Consider the following 22,277-nt stretch of genomic DNA (forward strand, 5'->3'; position numbering starts at 1 on the left):
GGTACCCACCATCTCGCCCGGCTAATTTTTGTATTTTTAGTAGAAACAGGGTTTCACCATGTTGGCCAGGCTGGTCTTGAACTCCTGATCTCAAGTGACCCGCCCGCCTCGGTCTCCCAAAGTGCTGGGATTACAGGTGTGAACCACCACACCAGCCAGCTTCATTAATTGTTAAGAGCTGGGGCCGGGCACAGTGGCTCACGCCTGTAATCCCAGCACCTTGCGGGGCTGAGGCAGGTGGATCACAAGGTCAGGAGCTCGAGTTCATCTGACCAACATGGTAAAACCTCATCTCAACTAAAACTACAAAAATTAGCCGGGCGTGGTGGCACATGCCTATAGTCCCAGCTATTCGGGAGGCTGAGGCAGGAGAATTGCTTGAACCTGGGAGGTGGAGGCTGCAGTGAGCAGAGGTCGCACCACTGTGCTCCAGTCTGGGTGATAGAGCAAGACTCTGTCCCAGAAAAAAAAAAAGAGAGCTGGAATAAAAATATAAGGAGCATTCATTATCATCAAAGTCTTGCTTGGAAGCTTAAATGAGTTAACACATGAAAAGCACTAAGAACAGGGTAAGCTCTTGATAAATCTTGGCTGTGACTAGTTTACAAGAGCATCCGTGCCTTTAGTGCAGTTAGAAGACCAGGGGGAGAGGCTTGGGGACAAGACGGAGCCATGGAACCTCAGCAGGAGCGAGGTCTGCTGGGGGCAGTCACCTACAGAGTGGTGTCTAGGGAGCAGGGGCAGGGTAGCAGACTCCCACCTGGTAGTCGGGCTTGGTAAAGTAGTCAAGGCTGGCAATGTGGTCCAGGAAGAGGTGGAACTCTGATGGCATGTGCTTCAGCAGCATCCGGTGCTCATACTTCTCCTTGATCATCCCTACCTGCTCCTAGAGGCAAGAGGCCACGGGGAGATGGAGCCCCAGCTGCCCCCAAACCCCTTCTGCCACTTCAGACCCAGCTGCCCGGGGCTCACCTTGTCCTTGATCTTCCTCCAGGGCAGCTGGCCCACCGCAAACTCCACCAGCATGTAGAATAGGGACCACAGGTCATCGTGGCGGCCCATCTCCTGGAGGTGGGGGGAGGGAGTCACCCGCAGCTCTCAGGTCCTTCCCTGGGAATGGACGGCTGACCCTTCTCTGAGGGGCATCTGTCAGAGAGGCCTGACACCCAGTCCCCTAAGGACAGAACTGGGGTCTCCCCAAGGCCACAGCTCCATATCCAACCCTCCAACACACACAAGAGTCCCACAGCCAAAACTACCGCATGTGCTTCCTCACCCGACAGGGGTCTGTAGTGAGAACAGAGAGGATGGGGTTCCCGAAACAAATGAAGAAGGGGATGCTGAGTCTGCCACAGAGGGGCCTTCCTCCAACCCAGGGTCTCTGGGGTGGCAGAGTGCAGCCCCTGCCCCACTCTCCTCTCCCCACCCCTCCCCAGAAGCACACTGCACCCTGACCTTGCCCCTCCCACCTCCACATCCCGCAGCCCGGTCTTTGCCACTCACCCGGTTCTTGTGGGCATTGACCGAGGCATAGCGAACAGTTCCTCGAAACCCGGCCACATTCCGAGGCTGCAGAAGGGACACCAAGAACATCACCCACTATGCCCTCATCTCAGCCACCTCTCAACCCTGCCACCAAGTCTAACTCTTCACCCTGACCACCTCCCCTGGCTGAGGAGGCGGGCTTGTTCTCTGACCTTCCAGTCCTAAACCCGCCTGCTGACCCTGCTCCCTGCCCAGAGGGGGCAGGAAAATCACAAGGTATGGATGTGGCATCCCCCAAGAGTACAGGCTAACAGAGAGAGGGGACAGGCCAAGTATGGACCCCAGAGCTGGGTGGTGCTGACACTGAACACAAGGCCAGGCCAGCTTAGGCAGGCGCAAGAAAAGTGGGTGAAGGGTCCCCAGATCTGGGAGTAAGGGGGAGTCCTCCACTGTCCTCCCCGCCCCGACGGTACTCACAGGCCGCACATCCCCCGTGGTGTTGGTGTACTGCCGGGCCAGCCCGAAGTCCAGCATATAGCACTTCCTGTAGGTGGAGGGCAGCCTGCCCATGGCAAAGTTTGACTAGGGGAGACAGCAGCTGTGAGCCCTGGGGGCCCCAACCCCAGCTGGGCAACCTCAAGGGGCACCAAGAAACAGCTCTGCAGCTGGTGAAGGGCCTTCAGCCCCACATTCACTCGCCCACAAGGAAACGTCAGTATTCACATGTGTGCACCAGGTCACAGCCTCTCATCTGAGGGGTGGGGGTGATCATCCCCATTATAGAGATGAGGAAACTGAAGGTCAAAGGGCTTGGGGAGCATCTCTGAGATCACACAGCAAGTGGTGACTCAGCCAAGTCTGTCCGGCTCCACATTTTTGGGACTCCCCAGCAGGGCAGTGTGATTTGGTGTAACTGGTGTGGCTGCCCAAGGCAGCAGGCCTGCTGGGTGACCTTGCGCCATTCAACTAACCTTTCTGGGCCTCAGTTTTCATCTCTTTAAGTAGATTTTTCCTAGCACAAAGATTCAAGATGCCACAAAATCAGCTACTTGGAACTCCTTGTCAAGTCCCAGCCCCTCAGTCCCCTTCCCTCGATCCCTCCATCCTTTTCCAGCCCCCTTCACCTTCCTAGGTTCCAGGACTCTCAGGTCAGGGGCAAGGGATAAGGAACAGAAGGGAAGAACAGAGGAGAGGCCTGGGCATGGCCGAGGGGCAGGCAGGGGTGCATGCTCCTGGGAAGCAGGGGAGAGGAAGAGATGGGGCCTGGGAAGGAGAGCAGGAGGGGCTTGGGGAGAAGACTCTGTCCCATCACAAGTCCCAACCAAGGTTTTGGAGGAGAAACCAGGAGGCCCAGGGAGAGATTTGGGGGTGTGTTCTGGAGGAGGGAACAGAGAGGCGTGTTGGGGCAGTGCTCACAGGCTTGATGTCACGATGCAGGAAGCCCACAGAGTGGATGGCCTCGATGGACTCCAAGATCTGCTTGCCCAGCCGCAACGTGGTGCTCAGCGTGAAGGTGCCTCGCGGCTGGCTGCGGCGCAGGTCGGCCAGGTTCCGGCCCTGCATTGGGGTGGAGGTGGGGTGTAGACTCACCCTCAGCCGCCATCCCAGACACCACCATTGTGATACTCTTCCCAGCCACACCCCAAAGGGTCGTGCCCACTCCCCTCTCCCAGGGCCACAGTCTCCCTTCCCTTCCCCTACCCTGGAGTCACAGCCCAAGCTCTTAGAGAGGGGAGGGAGGATGGGCCATGGGGACTCACCTGGAGCTGCATCACTACATAGTTAAACTTCTCGTTCCTGCCACAGCCAATGAACCTGCACACATGGTCCTTCCCTGAGGGGCAAAGACACAGATCTTCCAGCTGTTACTCTTTCTTCCTCACTTCCAACCCTAAGATGGGTTCCTAGTGCACTCTTGATTCCTGGTCCCTCTTGATTCCTGGCCCTGTGAGTGCCTCTCTTGCCACCTCCCTGGCCCTAGCCTCATCATGTCTCCTAGACTCCAGCTTCATCACTTCTTTGATCACCAACCTGGCCTTCTGCCCCATCACTCCCTTAGACCCCGGTCCCATCTCTCTTAGACTCTGGCTCCATCACCTCCCCCTTAGCTCCTGGCTCCATCAGCTCTTCCCTCTACCACACCATATCTCCTCCCTCACCCTAGCTTCTGATCTCATCGCCTCTCTTAGCCCCTGCCTTCATCATCTCTTCCCTCCCATTCCCCTGCCCAAGGCCCGAACCTTGCAGCTTCTTCAGCACGGCCACCTCCATCTTGAGGACCTGCTTGGGCTGCTGGGCTGACTCCACCTTGAGGGCCACATTCTCCCTGGTCAGCAGGTCCATGGCCTCGTAGATCTCACCAAAGCCCCCGCCCCCGATCTTTTTCAGCTATGAAGATGAGGGGATAGGGTGTTCAGGGATCAGTCTGAATAGCTCCTCATCCCACCCGCTGCTGAGTTGCATCCTTCATTGGTGGGGAAGGGGGGTATCTTTTTTTTGTCTTTTTTTTTTGAGATGGAGTCTCACTTTGTTGCCCAGTCTGGAGTGCAGTGGTGCAATCTCAGCTCACTGCAACCTCTGCCTCCCGTGTTCAAGCAATTCTCATGCCCAAGTCTCCTGAGAAGCTGGGACCACAGGTGCCTGCCACCACGCCGTCCTAATTTTTTATATTTTCAGTAGAGACAGGGTTTCACCATGTTGGCCAGGCTGGTCTCAAACTCCTGACCTCAGGTGATCCAGCCGCCTTGGCCTCCCAAAATGCTGGGATTACAGGCATGAGCCACCACGCCCGGCCAGAAGGGGATATCTTTGAAGGGGAGAACCTCATGTCTCTCTTCTTTACCCCACCCCATCAGCACCCCACTCCTCTTCTAGTGCCCTGGGGCAGACACCTCAGCTCCTGAGCAACCACACACACACACACACACACACACACACACACACACACACACAGGGCCAGATGTCAGAGTGGGTAGTAGGAAAGGGTAAAAGACCTGTGACCTCATATAGATATGGAGAAAGCCTAATGTAGGATTCTGAGGGGACCCTGGACTGCCCTTGACCTTTTCTTCTCTAGAAGGACAACAAATATCATGTTCCCCCATCCCCTGTGTAGACTGAGCAACCCTTATCCAGAAGGAAAACCAATTTCAGGACCTCCTATCCTCAGGGCGGATTGATTACCTGGGGAAGCAGGCACTTCCTGGGGTTGGCAGCCCCCCGAGAGTCACAAGAAGGAGAGAATATTTGGGCAAGGGGATTCAGCAAAGGGTGTTCGTGGCCCATGCTCACTGTGGAAGCTCACATCACTCCCTAGGTCAGATGCCCACAACCAGAATGAGCCTCCTCTCCAGGGCAGGGGGTACTGTGGGAGCGTGGTGGGACCGGGGCCTAGAGGGAATGGAGCAGTGGTCTGACCCTCTTGGCCTCTCACTCCAGCCTCCCAAAGCAGGCATGAGAAAGGCGGGGAGGAGAACCGAAATAAAGTGAAGGAAGAGCTGGCAGGGAGCCGAGCAAAGCTGAGTTCTGGGGAGGGTCTCAAAATCATTTCAGCTCAGAGGCCCGGGGGTCCTGGAGGGTGAGGGATCTGCTGGCAGGCATGGGGAGCAGGGAGAAGGTGCTGATTTCCAAGCTGAGACTGGTTTGGTTTAAGAAAGATGTACATGACCTCAGAGGAGGTCCACTGAAAAAAAAAGAAAGAAGGATGGAGAGCTTGATGCTCACCCCCTCAGGGAGCTGCCTCAATGGGGGCCTGTCTGCTCTGTGCACCTTCCCAAACTCTCATTCTGTCCTGCTGGCTTATAACTCTGATCAACCTGCAGACTCTGGCCGCTCAGCCTCCTGCATCTCTGAACCTGCCCCAAACATCTGTTCAGCCCTCAGATGCCTTGTGATTGTTTAGTGGTGGTTGACACTGAGGAATGGAGGGAGGAAGACCGACTAGGCAGAGCTGGAGGGCTGGGAGTTCCCAGGTTACCACTGAACTCACTCCGGAAAGAGACAGGAGCAGGAAGGAAAGATTTGGAAAAGAAGCAGAATGCTGGGTGGGAACTTCAAGGTGCCTGTGTCTGGGAAGGAGACAGGGAAAGAGGAAGGAGGAAGAACAGTGAGAAACCAGAGTTCCTGTCTCTTGGAGACGAAATTTAAAGACAGGATTTCAGAGCCAGGAGGGGACAGACAGACTCACGGGAAACAACAGCTTGTCTGCCTCTGGGGTACTTTAAACTCTGGGGAGATGCGAATATCTTCTAGATTCCTTTATGGTTTGCTTGTGCAAGAACAGAGGAAAGGGCAAAGGGGAGGGGACAACCACATATTTTTCTCACAGATGTCATCTCAGTTAATCCCCAAAGGCTCCTGGCAACACAGGTGATGAAGGTCATGTGATTCCCCATTTTGCACAAAAGGAAAACCAAGGCATGGGAAGTGCAATACCTTTTCCCACGTCACACTGCTAGTTAATAGCAAAGGCAGGTCCAAGCGCGGTGGCTCATGCCTGTAATCTCAACACTTTGGGAGGCTGAAGCGGGTGGATCACCTGAGGCCAGGAGTTTGAGTCCAGCCTGGCCAACATGTCGAAATCCCGTCTCTATCTAAAACTACAAAACATTAGCGGGGCGTGGTGGTGGGCACCTGTAATCCTAGCTACCTGGGAAGCTGAGGCAGAAGAATCGCTTGAACCTGGGAGGCGGAGGCTGCAGTGAGCCGAGATCGCACCATTGCACTCCAGCCTGTGCAACAAGAGAGAAACTCCATCTCAAAAAAAAAAAAAAAAAAGCAATGCCAAGTTTCATTTAAACCCAGGCAATCAAATGCAGAATCCATAATGTTGCAGAATCCATAATGTTGCAGAATCCATAATGTTACAGAAACTGTGGACCCATCAACATTAAAAGTGTGAGTGCTGAGATTCAAGCCCAGATCTGCCAGGCTCTGAAATCATTGCTAGAGATAAGTCAGGAAGGCTCGGGACAGCCAAGACATTTATGACACCTACTTCCCAATTTCCCAGGGTGCCCTGGGGTATTTCTCTACCACCTTCGTTTCCCAGCAGAGCCTATTTCTCCTTCTTTACTCCCCTCCTTCCCCACCCACCCCCCACCCATTATGGAACTTCCATAAGACAGGGAACTGGGTGTCTTCACCACCCACTCCACCAACATCCCTTCTCCTTTTCACCACAGCTAGGGCAGACTTATACATGAGACACAGTGACTAGGCCCCTGATACCTCTAGGGGGTCCATGAAAATGTTTTAATTTCTTTTAAAATCATAAAGGAGGCCTCATGGTGCCTCATGCCTGCAATCCCAGTTCTTTAGGAGGATGAGGAGGGTGGATTACTTGAGGTCAGGAGTTTGAGACCAGCCTGGCCAACATGGGGAAACCCCATCTCTACTAAAAATACAAAAATTAGCCCGGTGTGGTGGCAGGTGTCTGTAATCCCAACTACTCAAGAGGCTGAGGCATAAGAATTGCTTGAATCTGGGAGGCAGAGGTTGCAGTGAGCCGAGATCTCATCACTACACTCAAGCCTGGGCGACAGAGTGAGACCCTGTCTCAAAAAAAATAAGATAAAATAAAAAATCATCAGGGGAAAAAAATGAACCTTTAGGTCAAAGAGAACAATCTAGTATATAATATTAATATATTCATCTTTATACCAATGCAGTCATAAAATACAATTTTAAGTACTTTCTTATGGAGGAAGGGGCCCAAGAAAGTCACAATGTGGCCTGCCCACAGTCCAGTAATAGGAATATTCTCTCAATCTCCCTTTTCTTCACTCCTGCTAAATTTTACATGATCCCAGGCCCTGCTGAAGGACCTCCCTAAACTAGAGGAGAAATATGACACAATAGAATCAGCATTGGTCCTCGGGAGGAAGAAGACCTGGTTTCTTGGGCAGCTCTGGGTGGCCTGGGGTGAGTTTCATAAACTCTCTGAGCCTCCACTCTTCCTCCTCTGTAAAATGAAGAGAGTTGGACTAGAATTGGTCACAAAGGTTTCTTTGGCTCAGTGGTCCTGATTCTTGGATGGGCTGATTCTTGTCAGACAGACCTAGTCATGGAGACTTGGCAAATTAGCTAAGCAATTTCCTCAGTTTCCACACCTGTGAAATGGGATTAATAAATGGGAATACAAATCTACTTGGTAAGTTCTTGAGACAATGCACATAAGGCATTTTGCACAGTGCCTGAAAACAGTGAATGCTCAAAGCAAATACTAAGTCATTATTACTATTATTGTTTGCTATTCTGATTCTGAGAAGCACCCCTCAAGATGAATAAAACGTTATTATTTTATTTTATGTTTTTAGAGACAGGTTAACCAAGCTGGATTTGAACTCCCGGACTCAAGGGATCCTCCTGCTTCAGCCTGCCAAGTATTGAGGATTTATTTATTTATTTATTTAGAGGCAGAGTCTCGCTGTGTCGCCCAGGCTGGAGTACAACGGCATGATCTCAGCTCACTGCAACCTCTGCCTCCCAGGTTCAAGTGATTCTCCTGCCTCAGCCTCCCGGGTAGCTGGGATTACAGGCGCCCGCAGCCTGGCCTGGCTAATTTTTGTATTTTTAGTAGAGATGAGGTTTCACAATGTTGGCCAGCCTGGTCTCAAACTCGTGACCGCAAGTGATCCTCCCACCTCGGCCTCTCAAAGTGCTGGGATTACAGGTGTGGGCCACCATGCCTGGTCCCCGTATTTATTTTTAAATGCCACATCTAGTGCCACCGACCCCCATTTTCTCCTGGCCACCGAGATCTATGGGCAGTTTGCCTTGGTTCTTGAGCTCTGCCTCCCACCTCAGTGCCATCCTCACCGGGAACAGGTTGAAGGGAAGCATGTGGCCCCTCACCCTCTCTAACTCTCCAGGGGCGGGGGTCGGCGGTGAGGAGAGGTCGGCATGCTTGCCCTCCCCCCAGCTACCCGCTCCATTTCGCTCCCCACTCATCTTCCATGCCTTCCCTCAGAAATCCAAAAAAGTTCTAGCCTAAACTCACATGTGTGTAAAAACTGTCTTTCCCTCACCACTTCGGTGTAAATGTCATTCTACCTCCAATCTGCCAGAAACTAAGCTCCGGTGCCAGAGGCCCCGAGGTCTCGGAGGAACACTCCTCTCTTTGCCAGATCCTCGTTCCTTTTATTACCTCCCTGGCTCTTCCTCCCCCATTTCTGTACTCTCCCTCTCAGGAAGTCCCCCCTCTGGGACAGAAACAGCCCACTTCCTCACCCTTTGAGGACCCCTAGAAGTCTCCTCCTCTTCACCCCTTCCACTCCCAACCCCCAGTCCCAGAGACATCTCTGAAAATGCCGCCACCGCTGCCTCTTTCTAGGCTTCTAGGGGACCTGCACGGCCGATGGCTGTTGCCGTGGAGACCCGCCCGCACCCGGGCCTCACCCTTCTCTCCAACCCCGCACTCCCGTGAGCTGAGCCTCCCCCAACTAAAGCACGCGGGCGCGCACACTCGCAAGCACACACGCACACACACACACGCACATACACACGACTCGGAGTGTACCTGACCTCTGTTGTTCTCCCTCCCCTCTTCCTGGCTTCCCACTCCGGTGCAGTTCCACAGGCTCACACACGGGTTCCCCCACACTGACGCCCACAGTTCGCCCCACATTATCCTGCTCCCACAATAAGAGGACACCAGAGCGCTATTAAGTGACGGAAAAAGGGGGGTGATTTACAGTAGGTCTCCCTCCCCAAACGCTATCATTCCCCCAGCCCTCACGCGCCCCCTCCTAGGCAGGCCCGCTTCCCGAGGAGGCTGAGACTACAACTCCCAGCAGGCCCAGCAGCCCGAAGCCCTGGGCTGGAGGAGCAGGGCACGCCGGGAGATGGAGTCTCGCCGTGCTGCACCTGCCGCAGGACCCGGCGAGGGGAGGAGGCTGGATGGAGAAGATGGAGTGCGGATGCGGCGGGAGCAGCCTTCAGGGCCTCTTTCCCCAAACACAAGCCTTTCCGTCCTCTGCGGAAGCGGAGGGACACATGTTCGTCCGCTGTCCTTCTCCAAGGTCCGTCAGAGAAAAAGCTCCCTCCCCCACCGCTCTTCCTCCTCCCCACACTGGCCTCTGCAGCTCCTGCATCCAACCAGGAGTTGTTCCAGGCTTGGCCTGACCAACGTGACCTAGCGGGGAGAGGGGTGATAGAGGGCGGGGCTGGAGAGAGGGCACTGGGAGAAAGCTATTGTCCACATGTGGTGGCAAAAATAATGACCTGCAAGCAGTATGCAAATGAGCTTAGAGGCACCTCCCTCTTAGGGTAGGGGAGCTGAGGGCACTGGTTTTAACAAGTCTTCAGGTCCTCGCCTCCCTCCCCGCTACCCTCCCTCTGCCCCGCCGGGTCACTCACTCACCACCTTCCAGCGATCCTTGACCACGTAGTTGGCCGGCAGGATGTCGGCCTGCTCCCCTCCCCCACTCATGTTGGTTTCGTCCTTAAGGGCTGCCGCTAGGCACTGCATCCGCCAGCCAGAGGGAGGGGTGTCCGCAGGGCCTGCCCTGAGGGGGCCATCTACCTAGGGGAGTGCGAAGGGGCTGTGAGGGCGGGCTGCGGACCCAGGACCACCTGGCAGATAATGGAGGAGAGGAGCTCCACTCCTGCCCCGCATTCTTCCTGGTCCCGCTGGACAGATGCTCCAGGAGTTACCAGAGGAAAGATTGTATAAAGGCCAGTGCAAGGGAGGTACAGACTACGAACTGGAGATGGTTAAAATCAGCAACAGGACACACATGTTGACCAATGAAGAAGAGGAAAATGACAGTGAACAGGCTGAGGGGAAAGAGAGATATGCTAACTGATGCCAGGAAGACTGGCTGACCAACGGAGCATACCAGACTGGGATCCTCTCCCTTGTAGGGGAGGCCTAGGCCTTGGCTCCCCCTTAGGGGAGTCCCTGTGTCACAAAATGTCCATGGAGTTGTGCAACGGAGGCTTAGTGAAAAGGGAAGACCTGCCACCCAAGGGGTGACCCATGGGACACCCACACCAACGTGACCTGCTAATCAGCCCTGAGAGATGTGGTAATCAAGAAAATGAGGGAAGGCACTAAAGCCCCTTGAGGGTGGTGTTAACTGAAGGGAATGCAGGTGCTGAGAGGCACACACCTTTCTCAGGGTGAGCTGAACCCACTGACACAACCATGGGTTTGGGAGGTCAGGATATGAGAGATGAGGTGAACACAAGTGACAGACTCAAGACATGGATGTCAGATGGACAGCAGCCTTGTGGCCACTCCAGAGGGACAGAGGTGGGCTGAATTGGGGAGGGCAGGAAAATGGGAGGGTCCTAGCAGAAAGCAGGAGGAGTGAAAGGGAACAGCAGGTCTGGGTGGGCATGGGGTGAGAGAGCCTCTGACCACACCTTTCTGTGTCTGCTTAGGAATCAACAAGAAAGAACACAGCTCTCCTCGAATTAGTACAGGTAGAAGTTGGATATCAGGGAGAGTTTCCCAATGGCAGGGGTTGGGAGAGCCAGGCACATGTTACCGGAGAAATGCCCATGTATGCGTGTGTGTATGTCTGTATGTGTATCTGTGCATGTATTCTTCTGTGTGTGTATGTGCCTTTGTGTGTCTCTCTTTGTCTATCTTTTCTGTGTGTCTGTCTGCTTTTCTACATGTATCTATGTGTCTGTATGTGCTTGTGTGTGTTTTGTGTCTGTCTGTGTGTGATGTGCATGTGTGTAGGCAAGGGGCCAGAAAACATGACTTTCTGAGATCTCTGCCAACCCAGGACAGAATTTGGAACCAGGATATTTTCCTCTTCTCTTTCCCTCACATTTTTTAGAAGCACACTACTGTGCCCTCACAATGACCCTGGAGAGTCACAAATAGAGAAAGAGGGAAGTTACTTAGGCTGGGGTTTGGGGGTTGTGGGTGGGGGGAGGAAGGTGGCTAAAGAGATCTATAGATGGGGTAGAAACTACATAAACCCCCCTTTCCTTGGGATGAAATAACTTCCCAGGGCTCCTGCATCTAGACATCCTGCCATAGGGGACAGGGTGGGACGTGGAGGTGTGGAAACCACCTTCCAATTCATGATGTGCCACTGTGGACATATGGAGAAGGGATCTTCATGGGGAGGGACGCTGCCACTCCTTTTCTCTTTCTTCAAATGACTAAGCTGAGCTGTTTCCTCCAATCCTTACAACTTCAGAGCATCAGGACTTCCCTCCTTCTGCCAAAGTGGGATATGGGGCATCAGGAATTTGAAGGGCAGTGAGGGCAATGGCAGGATGAAGGGAGAGGTAGGGATGGGGCTTCTGGAAAAAAGGTGGAGGAGACAGGTTGAGGACAAGACTGAAGAAGCAATTGAACTGGTTGGAGGGAGCCTTCAGAAGTTGAACTGGGTGAACTCTGATGGGCTTTCCAGTCCTGGGACAGTGGATCTCTTAGGTTGACAAGGAAAATTTGTGTCCTGCTCCCATTTTATAGATGAGCAAACCACAAAGAAAGAGATGAAGCAAGAGAAGGAAGAGTGGAGCTGGGAAGATAAATGAGGGTTACCTGCCTCTCCCTCTCCACTATCCTTCTCTCTGTGTCTGAGGACTACGCTCAGCAGAGACCGGGTTGGATAATACAAACACGGGACACTTGGTTGCCCCATTACTGCCACCTTAGGCCCCTATGTGCGCATGGGAGCATGGGTGCCTGGTGAAGAGGAGGGCTTGTGCAGTTTGTATGAATATCTGTCAGAGAGTGCAGGTAGGATCATGTGGGGCCAGTGATGGTACATAGGGGTATGTGGAAGTGGTGGGAGCTCATCATGGTCTGTGGATACAAGTGTTGATGTGTAACTCTGCAAGGTGTCAGCAGGTGTGTGTAGGAATCTGGGAGCGCAGGTAAGGAGAGGTGATGGAGACCAGCGAGAGGTGATGGGGACAGGTGAAAGAGGTGTGGAGGGAGGCAGAGGGGAATGTCAGGGATGGGGAGCAACAGGATTAGAGGAGGGGGGTGGGTAGGATAGAGACTGGTGAGAGATAATGATGACAGGCAAAGAAGAGATAGGACCATGGGAGGGATTTCTGGGCACAGCTGAGGGGGTGAGGAAGTAGGTAAGAAGACAGGTGGGAGGCATGGAGAGACTGAGGACAGGGAGGGAGGTTATGGAGACAGCCGAATGACTCGTCAGGGGTGACAGGAGAGCCAGGGGTGAAGCCATGGGGACAAGGGACGGAGGTGAGTGGGGAGGAGCAAAGTGCCGGGAGGACGGGTTGGGGAGGGAGGTCTGTGTGCTGGGGACAGGGAGCGGCTCCAGGCCTCGGCGCGGCCCAGGCGGTGTAGGCCAGCGTCCCAGCCCAGCGGGCGGCGACAGCAGCGCGGAGGGGAGCCCAAGAAGGCTGCGCTGGGAGGCGAGCCAGGCGGAGCCCCCTGAGCCCACTAAGGAGCCCCCGCCCCGACCCCGGCCCGCCCCGCCCCACCTCACCTGCTCTGTGCCCGCTGCGGCTGCGGCTGCGGCGGCGGTGGAGGCAGCGGCTCGGGGCGGCGCATCCCCCGGGGCCGGGGCGGGGCGGGGGCGGCTCAGTGCGGCGTTGGGCGACCCGCTCCCTCCGGCGGCGGCGGCGGCGGCGGCCTTCCGACCGGGACCATCCCGGCCCGGCCCGGCCCCGATCCTCCTAGGGCGACGGCGGCGGCAGCGGCGGAGCGGGGAGCTGCCCACAATGCACCGCGCCGCCAGCATCAGCACCAGCCCTGACATCACCGCCCGCTGCCCGCTCTGACATCACCGCTCGTCCTCTGACATCACGTTCCGCCGGCCCCGCTCCGCTCTCCTCCAGCCCTGGGATTCTCTGGCCGTCCCGCTCCAGCTCTCAGGTTCTCCTTACCGCTCTCTGCCACTCACTTGACTCCATCTCCCAGCACAGCCCCATCACTCCTTACCTGCTCCCATAAAACTCACCTGTCTCCATCACCCTTTATCTTCCCCACTCCCAGTATGTCTCTAAACTTCCTCACCTGACCCATCAGTGTCGCCTGATTCCCCACTCCATCCTCTACATGTTTATATCTCCTTCCTCTAAACTCATCCCCCTCTCCTGTACCCATCCTCCCATACGTCCCCATCACCCACCTCTTCTGGGGCCATCCCACACTCTCACCCACCACCTGTCACGTGTAATTCTCACCTCACCACCTATATGCTTTATCTTTTGGCTCAACCTGTGTCTCTCTTTCTTTGGCCCTTTCTTTCATTTGTGGACAAACACTGCCATTGGTTTTTACTGCTTACCAAATAAGATGCATACTCTTTACTGTAACATCAAAACACCTTCCCAACATGGACCCATAAGGCCATTACTCCCCTTCTGACATGTTGGATTACTCAACAACTCAACAATCCAACATTCCTTGAACAACAAACTCTGCATGCCGCCTGTCTCTTTCAGTTTCTTCTTCTTCTTTTTTTTTTTTTTTTTTTTTTTTGAGACAGGGTCTCATTCTGCTGACCAGGCTGGAGTGTAGTGGCACAGTCTCAGTTCATTGCAACCTCTGCTTCCTGGACTCAAGCGATTCTCCAGCCTCAGTCTCCCAAGTACTGGAGACTACAGGTGTGAGCCACTATCCCCGGCTAATTTTTGTATTTTTTTGTAGAGACGGGGTTTCACCATGTTCCCCCAGGCTGGTCTTGAATTCCTGAGCTCAAAGCCATCTGCCCACCTTGGCCTCCCAAAGTGCTGGGATTACAGGCATGAGTTATTGTGCCCAGCCAGCCAGTTCCTTCCTTCCTTAATGCCTTCAACAAATGCACACAGAGCAACTTCAATAATAATAACAACAACAACAATGGGCCAGGTGCAATGGCTCATGCCTATAATCCCAACACTTCAGGATACCAAGGCAACAGGATCGCTTGAGCCCGGGAGTTCAAGACCAGCCTGGACAACATAGTGAGACCTCATCTATACAAAAAATCTAAAAATTAGCTGGGTGTGGTGGTGTGCACCTGCAGTCCCAGCTACTCGGGAGGCTGAGGGGGAAGGATTTCTTGAGCCCAGGAGGTCAACACTGCAGTGAGTCGTGATTATGCTACTGCGCGCCAGCCTGGATGACAGAGCAAGACTCTGTCTCAATAATAACAACAACAACAGCAACAATTGCATCAGTTATTTACTTCTGCCAGATACTACTCTGACTTTACATATATTAATTTATTTAATCCTGATGACAACCCTATAAGGTAAGAGTACTATTGTTATCCCTTGTTTTATAGACGAGGAAACTAAGATACAGAGAGGTTAGGTAATATGCATTCGGTTACACAGCTAGCAAGTGGCAGAGCTAGAATTCAATCCCTGGCCCTGGAGTCCACGGTTCTAATCACCACATTGGGAGGAAGGATCATTGAGCCTGCAAGAGTAATCAGGGAAGGCTTCTTGGAGGAGGCACATTCAACTGTAATTTGAAGAATTAGTAGAATTAGTAGAAGTTTGCCAACAGAGAAGTGGGGCCAGGGCAGAGGATGAAAGAGACTTCCAGGCTGAGAAGAGCATGAGATGAGGCTGGGGTGGGCGTGTGCAAGATCATGAAGGATCTTGTATGCAATGCTAAGATTAGATTTTACCCATTTGGTTTTTGGAAGTATAGTGGACACTGTGGAGAGCCATTCAGATCTCCCTTCAGAATCTAGGTGTGTATTCTCCCAGATATGAGATGTTGAAGGCTGACTGCTTTCAGCTGACCTGTTCTCTGGGAATTGCCTTTGGCCAAGGGAGCTGCCTCATTCAAGATCATGCCCCTTTCCTGGGACATCCCACATCCAGTCGATGAGTATAAAGGCCTGGCCCCCTTACTTCAATTGGGGACACCTCCTAAGGGACATCCCATTTTCAAAACTAATAGGGACAGCTGAGGCTTCTATTGAGACTACATCAGAGCTCAACTCCCCGTTCCACGCAACCTTGCCTTCTTCAGTCCTCCACAGAGGTTGATCACCAGAGCACGTCCCAATAAACTTACTGCATGATCATCTCTGTCTCAGAGGCAGTGTCCTGGGGAGCCTGATTTTCAGATAGGAAACCACTGAGGAATTTTGAGCAAAGACGAGACATGGTCCGATCTGAGTGTTGGGTTAGAATTCTAGTTTCTTTTTCATTTTTGTTTTCAGTACTTTAAAAATGTTGCTCTATTGTCTTCTAACTTGCATTTTTTTCTGATGAGAAATTTGCAATTATCCTATCTCTGTTCCTTTGCATGAAATCTATGCCTTTTATGCGTCTGTTTTTTTAATTTGTTCTGTTTTGTCTTTTGAGACGGAGTCTCGCTCTGTCACCCAGACTGCTGGAGTGCAGTGGCACTATCTAGGTTCAAGTGATTCTCCTGTCTCAGCTTCCCAAGTAGCTGAGATTACAGGCATGCACCACCATGCCCAGCTAATTTTTTGTATTTTTAATAAAGACAGGGTTTCACCATGTTGGTCAAGCTGATCTCAAACTCCTGACCTCAAATGATCTGCCTGCCTCAGCCTCCCAAAGTGCTGGGATTATAGGCATGAGCCACCACGCCCAGACCAAGGCTTCTGGTTTCTTTTAAGATTTTCTCTTTGTCACTGGATTTAGCTGTTTAAGCTATTTGATTATGATGTGTCTTTTTTACATAGTTTTATTCATGTTTCTTGTGCTTGGGGTTGTTGAGATTCTCGTATCTGTGCATATATAGTTTTCATAAAATTGGGAAAATTTTCAGCCATTATTTTCTTAAATATTTTTTCTGCCCTCCCCTTTCCTTCAGGGACTCCAATTACCCTGTATATTAGGCCATTTGAACTTGTCCCACAACCCACTGATGCTTTACTTTTTCCCAGCCTTTTTTCTTGCTGTGTTTCATTTTGGATAGTTTCTATTGCTATGTATTCAAGTTCATTAATCTTTTCTTTTACAGCATCTTATCTAGTATTAATTCCATCCAATGTATTTTTCACTGTTGTTTACAATTCTGGAAGTTCGATCTGGGTCTTTTAAAATTTTCCATATCTCTACTCATTTTTTTCTTCTAACTTCTTTTTTTCTTTTTTTTTTTTTTTTTTTTTGAGACGGAGTCTCGCTGTGTCTCCCAGGCTGGAGTGCAGTGGCGTGATCCCGGCTCACTGCAAGCTCCGCCTCCCGGGTTCACGCCATTCTCCCGCCTCAGCCTCCCAAGTAGCTGAGACTACAGGCGCCCGCCACCACGCCTGGCTAGTTTTTTGTATTTTTAGTAGAGACGGGGTTTCACCATGTTAGCCAGGATAGTCTCGATCTCCTGACCTCGTGATCCACCCGCCTCGGCCTCCCAAAGTGCTGGGATTACAGGCTTGAGCCACCGCGCCCGGCTCTAACTTCTTAAACATATGTAATTATTATAATGACTGCTTTAATACACTTTTCTACTAATTCTATCTAAACAATTTCTGGATTCGTTTCAACAGATTTTTATTCCTACTATGGGTCATATTTTCTGCTTCTTTCCATGTCTAGTAATTTTTTACTGGATGCCAAATACTGCGAATTTTACCTTGCTGAGTCTTGTATATTTTTATATTTCAGTGAATATGATTCAGCTTTGTTCTGGATTGCAGTTAATATTTAAGAAGTAAAAAAACAGACTGGGCATTGTGGTTTATGCCTGTGAATCTCAACATTTTGGGAGACAAATGCAGGAGGATTGCTTGAGCCCAGGAGCTCAAGACCAGCCTGGGCAACACGGAGAGACCCTGTCTCCACAGAAAAAAAAAAAAAAAATCAAAACTTAGCCAGGCGTAGTAGCATGCATCTGTGGTCCCAGCTACTTGGGAGGCTGAGGCAGGAGGATCGCTTGAGTCCAGGATGTCAACGCTGCAGTGAGCCATGATCATGCCACTATACTCCAACCTGGGTGAACGAGCAAAATGCTGTCTCAGAAAAAGAAAAGAAACAGAGAGACAGACAGAGAGAGAGAGAGAGAGAGAGAGAGAGAGAGAGAGAGAGAGAAAGAAAAACCAGTTTGGGCCGGGCGTGGTGGCTCACACCTGTAATCCCAGCACTTTGGGAGGACGAGGTCAGGAGATCGAGACCATCCTGGCTAACACGGTGAAACCCCATCTCTATTAAAAATGCAAAAAATTAGCCAGGCATGGTGGTGGGTGCCTGTAGTCCCAGTTACTCGGGAGGCTGAGGCAGGAGAATGGTGAGCCAAGATCGCGCAACTGCACTCCAGCCTGGGCGACAGAATGAGACTCTGTCTCAAAAAAAAAAAAAAAAAGAAAAAAAAGAAAAAGAAAAAAGAGAAACCAGTTTGATCCTCTTGAAGTTTACTTTTAAGTTTTATTAGGTTAGATCAGAGCAGCCTCCAGTCTAGGGCTAATATTTCTCTGACGCTAAGACAAAACCTAATTTTTTTCGCCACTAAGGCAAAGCCCTATGAATTTTCCATATGAGCCAGTAGGAACAGGCACTAGTTCCATCCCTGTGTGAGCTCAAAAATTGTTCACTCTGCTGCTTTCAGATGTTTTTCCCCACCACAGACAGTTCCCTCATGCACATGTGCTGATCAGTCCTCAGCTATCTATTCATGGAACCCTCTGAACCTCTCCAGAGCTCTCTCTCCTGTCCTGTACTCTCTCCTGTAAACTAGAGGCCTTGGCCTCCCTGGACTCCCAGCTCTATCTCCTCCATCAAAGAGACAGCCAGGCACAGCCTGGGTTCCTCCATCCTGCAGCCTGGTAACCTCACAGGCAATAAGCTGGGGCAAATGTAAAGCTCGTCTACTTTGTTTTCAGTCTTTCAGCGATTACAGTACTGTTCTGTGCTGCCTGATGGCCAATGTTCAAACATTATTGCTCTATATTCATATATTCTGTCCAGATTTTTAGTTGTTAAAGACGGGAGGGTAAATCTAGGTCTTGCTACTTCTTGGCCAGAAGAAGACATTTGATCTGGGTGTTACATGGCAGGAGTGTGAGGATAGACTGGAAGAGCTCCTCCAGATGCTTGATTTCTGCCTTCCTTAAGTCACTACAGCCCTTTGCACATTACTGCATGGCGTTAACCTGATTTCTCCTATTCTTGAGCTAAGGCTGGCTCCTCCCAAAGCCAAATGGAGTCTAAAGTCTCAGATGCTCTCCTTTATTCCTTTTTGTAGCTCTGTTAGTGCCCATTGAATGTCTCACACAAAATAAATGCTTTTAAAATGTGTCCCCAACCTGTACATTAAAAGGAATTTAAGGCTGGGCACAGTGGCTCATGCCCGTAATCCCAGCATTTTGGGAGGCTGAGGCAGGAGGATTGCTTGAGCCCAGGAGTTCCAGACAAGCCTGGGCAACCTAGTGAGACCTCCTCTCTCTGGAAAATAAAAATAAATTTAACAAAAATTAGCCAGGTGTGGTGGCGTGCTCCTGTGGCCCCAGCTACTCAGGAAGCTGAGGTGAGAGGATCGCTTGAGCCTAGGAGGTTGAGGCTACAGTGAGTCATGATCATGCCACTGCATGCCAGTGTGCCAGAGCAAGATCCTGTCTCAAAAAAATAAATAAAAGGGACTTAAAAGATAAATAAAAATAGGTAAGGTTAAACTATACTGTCTAAAAATGCACATTTGGGTGATAAAACCATAATGAAATACAAGGAAGTTTAATGATGTCCTTCCTTTTTGTCCTCACTATAAAAGTAAGGGCAGTGGTTACTTCTGGAGGGAGTAAGGGGGCTGTTTGGCATGGTGCACATGGAAACTACTTCTAGGTAGTTGAAGATCTATTTTGAGATGAGATGGGTGGGAATCACAAGAGTGTTTGTCTTATAATAATTCATTTGTTTAGGTGGTTTTCTGTAGCTGGGTTTGATTTTATAATGAAAGTATAATTTTATTGGTACGCCTCTGCATGAATGAATGAATGATAAATGATAAATACATCTGGGCATTGAGTATCAATGGTTGCTCGCATCAAAACAGAGAGACATCCAGACACTATGTGCCCATGTTAGGATTACACAACACCCCTTGTGAAATAGCCAAATTCTACCTGAATCTGATTAAGTCTCTGCATCCAACTCTAATGTACAGGAAATAAGGAATATAGAGGAACATATTCAGTGACATCACAGGGATATAATTGGCAAACTTCAGACTGAAGGAAACTGCAGGATGAGAGAGAGAAAGAGAGAATATACGGGGGAAATGTATATATTATAGACTTAAAAGGCATGTCAACCAATCATAATATGTGGATCTTGATTTTAAACAAATAAATTACAAAATTTTAAGACAAGAAATTTGAACATGAATGGAATATTTGATGATATTAAGAAAATCTTGTTAAATTTTTTAGCTATGATATGATAATAATATTTTAGTTCCTTTTTTTAATAAGATGGTGTCTCACTATGATGGCCAGGTTGGTCTTCAACTCTTGGCCTCAAGCAATCCTCCCACAGTACTAGGGATTACAGGCGTGAGCCACCATGCCCAGCCTTGCTTACATTTTTAGTAAAAAAGAGTTATCTTTTACAGACATATATAAAAATATTTATAAATGAAAAATGTAATCTGAAATTTGCATCAAAATAGTACAGTGAGGAAATTTAGTATGAATACAGATGAAACAAGACTGGCCATAAACTGATAATTATTAAATCTCATACTATTTTCTCTACTTTATATTTTGCTTTGTTAAGAACAGTTTTACTGTTGCGAATGGCAGAATTTCCTTCTTTTTTTTTTTTTTTTTGAGACAGGGTCTCGCTCTGTCGCCCAGGCTGGAGTGCAGTGGCCGGATCTCAGCTCACTGCAAGCTCCACCTCGCAAGTTCACGATATTCTCCTGCCTCAGCCTCCCGAGTAGCTGGGACTACAGGCGCCTCCCACCTCGCCCGACTAGTTTTTTGTATTTTTTAGTAGAGACGGGGTTTCACCGTGTCAGCCAGGATGGTCTCGATCTCCTGACCTCATGATCCGCCCGTCTCGGCCTCCCAAAGTGCTGGGATTACAGGCTTGAGCCACCGCGCCCGGCCTCCTTCTTTTTAAAGACTGTTTAATATTCCATTATACACACACACACACACACACACAAACATACACACACGTAGTGCCACCACATCCAGCTAATTTTTTAAATTTTTTGTAGAGGTGGGGTCCTCCTTGTTGCCCAGGCTTGTCTCAAACTGCTGGGCTCAATCAGTCCTCCCACCTCAGCCTCGCAAAGTGCTGTGATTAAAGGCATGAGCCACAGTGCCCGGCCTACTGTAGCTTAATAATATATTTTGAAATCAGACATGAATGAACCTGGAGGGCATTATGGGGAAATAAGCCTGTCACAGAAGGACAAAACTCATATGAAGGATGTATAATGGGCAAACTCATAGAAGCACCCAAGCCTGCCAACAAAACTTGGCCAGGTGTGGTGGCACCTGCCTGTAGTCCCAGCTACTTCGGAGGCTGAGGTGGGAGGATCACTTGAGGGGTCGAGGCTGTAGTGAGCTGTGATGCCATGATGGTGCCACTGCACTCTAGCCTGGGTAACAGAGTGAAACCCTGTCTCAAAAAAATAAAAAGAACCCTTCTGTCACTCCCAGAATGTTTTCTCGTGCCCTCTGCAGGCAATTCCTGCTCCCACCCCCAGCCTTAGGCAACAACTGGTCTGCTTTCTGTCTCACCAAACAAGCCTTTTCTAGACATGTCAAATAGAATCATATGATATGTAGTCTTTAGCTATTCTCTGTATCAGCATATAAATTTGACATTTTCCATAATAAAATAATTTTTGTTTAATTGAACAATGACTTACATTTGTATAGCACTTTATTTTTAAAAGGACTTTATTTTTTAGAGCAGTTTTAGGTTCACAGCAATACTGAGCAGAAGGTACAGAGAGTTCCCACACACCTCTGCTTCCACAAATGCACAGCCTCCGCCATTATCAACATCCCCACTGAAGCGGTACATTTGTTAGACTGATGAACCTACATTGACCATCATTATCACACAAAGTCCATAGACTACATTAGGGTTCACTCTTCATGTTGTACACTCTATGGGTTTGGATAAATATATAATGACATGTACCCACCATTATAGGATCATACAGGGTAATTTTACCACCCTAAAAACTCCCTGAGTACTTTGTGTTTTCTTTTTTCTTTTTTTTTTTTTTTTTTTCAGACGAGTTTCGCTGTTGTCGCCCAGGCTGGAGTGCAGTGGCGCTATCTCACTCACTCCACCTGCCTTGGCCTCCCAAAGTGCTGGAATTACAGGTGTGAGCCACCGCACCTAGCCTATATTTTCTAATGTGCCTTCACATGCTTCACTGCACCATGCTCAAACCAGGTGAGTAGGACAGGATAACATTTCTTACCAATTTCATAAATGAGGAAACAGACTTGGAGAGTTTAAGGGACCTGACCAAGGTCACAAAGATAGTAACGGAATTGAGACTGGCCTCCTGGGGCCAGGCACAGTGGCTTATGCCTGTAATCCCAGCACTTTGGGTGAAACCCCGTCTCTACTAAAAATACAAAAATTAGCCGGGTGTGGTGGCACATACCTGTAATCCCAGCTACTCGGAGGCTAAGGCAGGAGAATTGCTTGAACCCAGGAGGCGGAGGTTGCTGTGAGCCGAGATCGCACCACTGTACTCCAGCCTGGGCAACAAGAGTGAAACTCTCTTTCTAAAAAAAAAAAAAAAAAAAAAAAAAAAAAGATACAGAGGCAGAAACAAGATGGTGTGTGTGTGTGTGTGTGTGTGTGTCTGTGCATGTGTGTTCCTTGTCTTTGGGGGGAACTGGAGGGAAGGTGTGAGTGAGGATAAGGAGTGTTGGGGAGGTTGCCTATCAAGTCTGCTGGCACCT

At 50.3% G+C, this 22,277-nt stretch overlaps 1 protein-coding gene across 2 annotated transcripts in view; it reads right to left on the reverse strand.

Annotated features, from left to right (window-relative positions):
• The window catches only part of TTBK1 (tau tubulin kinase 1), a 45,452-nt gene extending 32,291 nt beyond the window's left edge, over positions 1-13,161 (reverse strand). For both annotated transcript variants that reach the window (XM_015136418.3, XM_015136416.3), the window contains exons 1-9: positions 12,918-13,161; positions 9,848-10,009; positions 3,726-3,873; positions 3,246-3,319; positions 2,902-3,042; positions 1,963-2,067; positions 1,504-1,569; positions 973-1,065; positions 761-886 (exon numbers count right to left, since the gene is read on the reverse strand). In XM_015136418.3, the coding sequence (XP_014991904.3) occupies positions 761-886; positions 973-1,065; positions 1,504-1,569; positions 1,963-2,067; positions 2,902-3,042; positions 3,246-3,319; positions 3,726-3,873; positions 9,848-9,955 (861 nt within the window). In that variant the 5' untranslated portion in view covers positions 9,956-10,009; positions 12,918-13,161. The remainder of the gene's footprint in view (positions 1-760; positions 887-972; positions 1,066-1,503; positions 1,570-1,962; positions 2,068-2,901; positions 3,043-3,245; positions 3,320-3,725; positions 3,874-9,847; positions 10,010-12,917) is intronic.
• Between the last annotated feature and the right edge of the window lie 9,116 nt (positions 13,162-22,277).

This window comes from Macaca mulatta, chromosome 4 (assembly GCF_049350105.2).
Source record: "Macaca mulatta isolate MMU2019108-1 chromosome 4, T2T-MMU8v2.0, whole genome shotgun sequence".
Classification (NCBI taxonomy): domain Eukaryota; kingdom Metazoa; phylum Chordata; class Mammalia; order Primates; family Cercopithecidae; genus Macaca; species Macaca mulatta.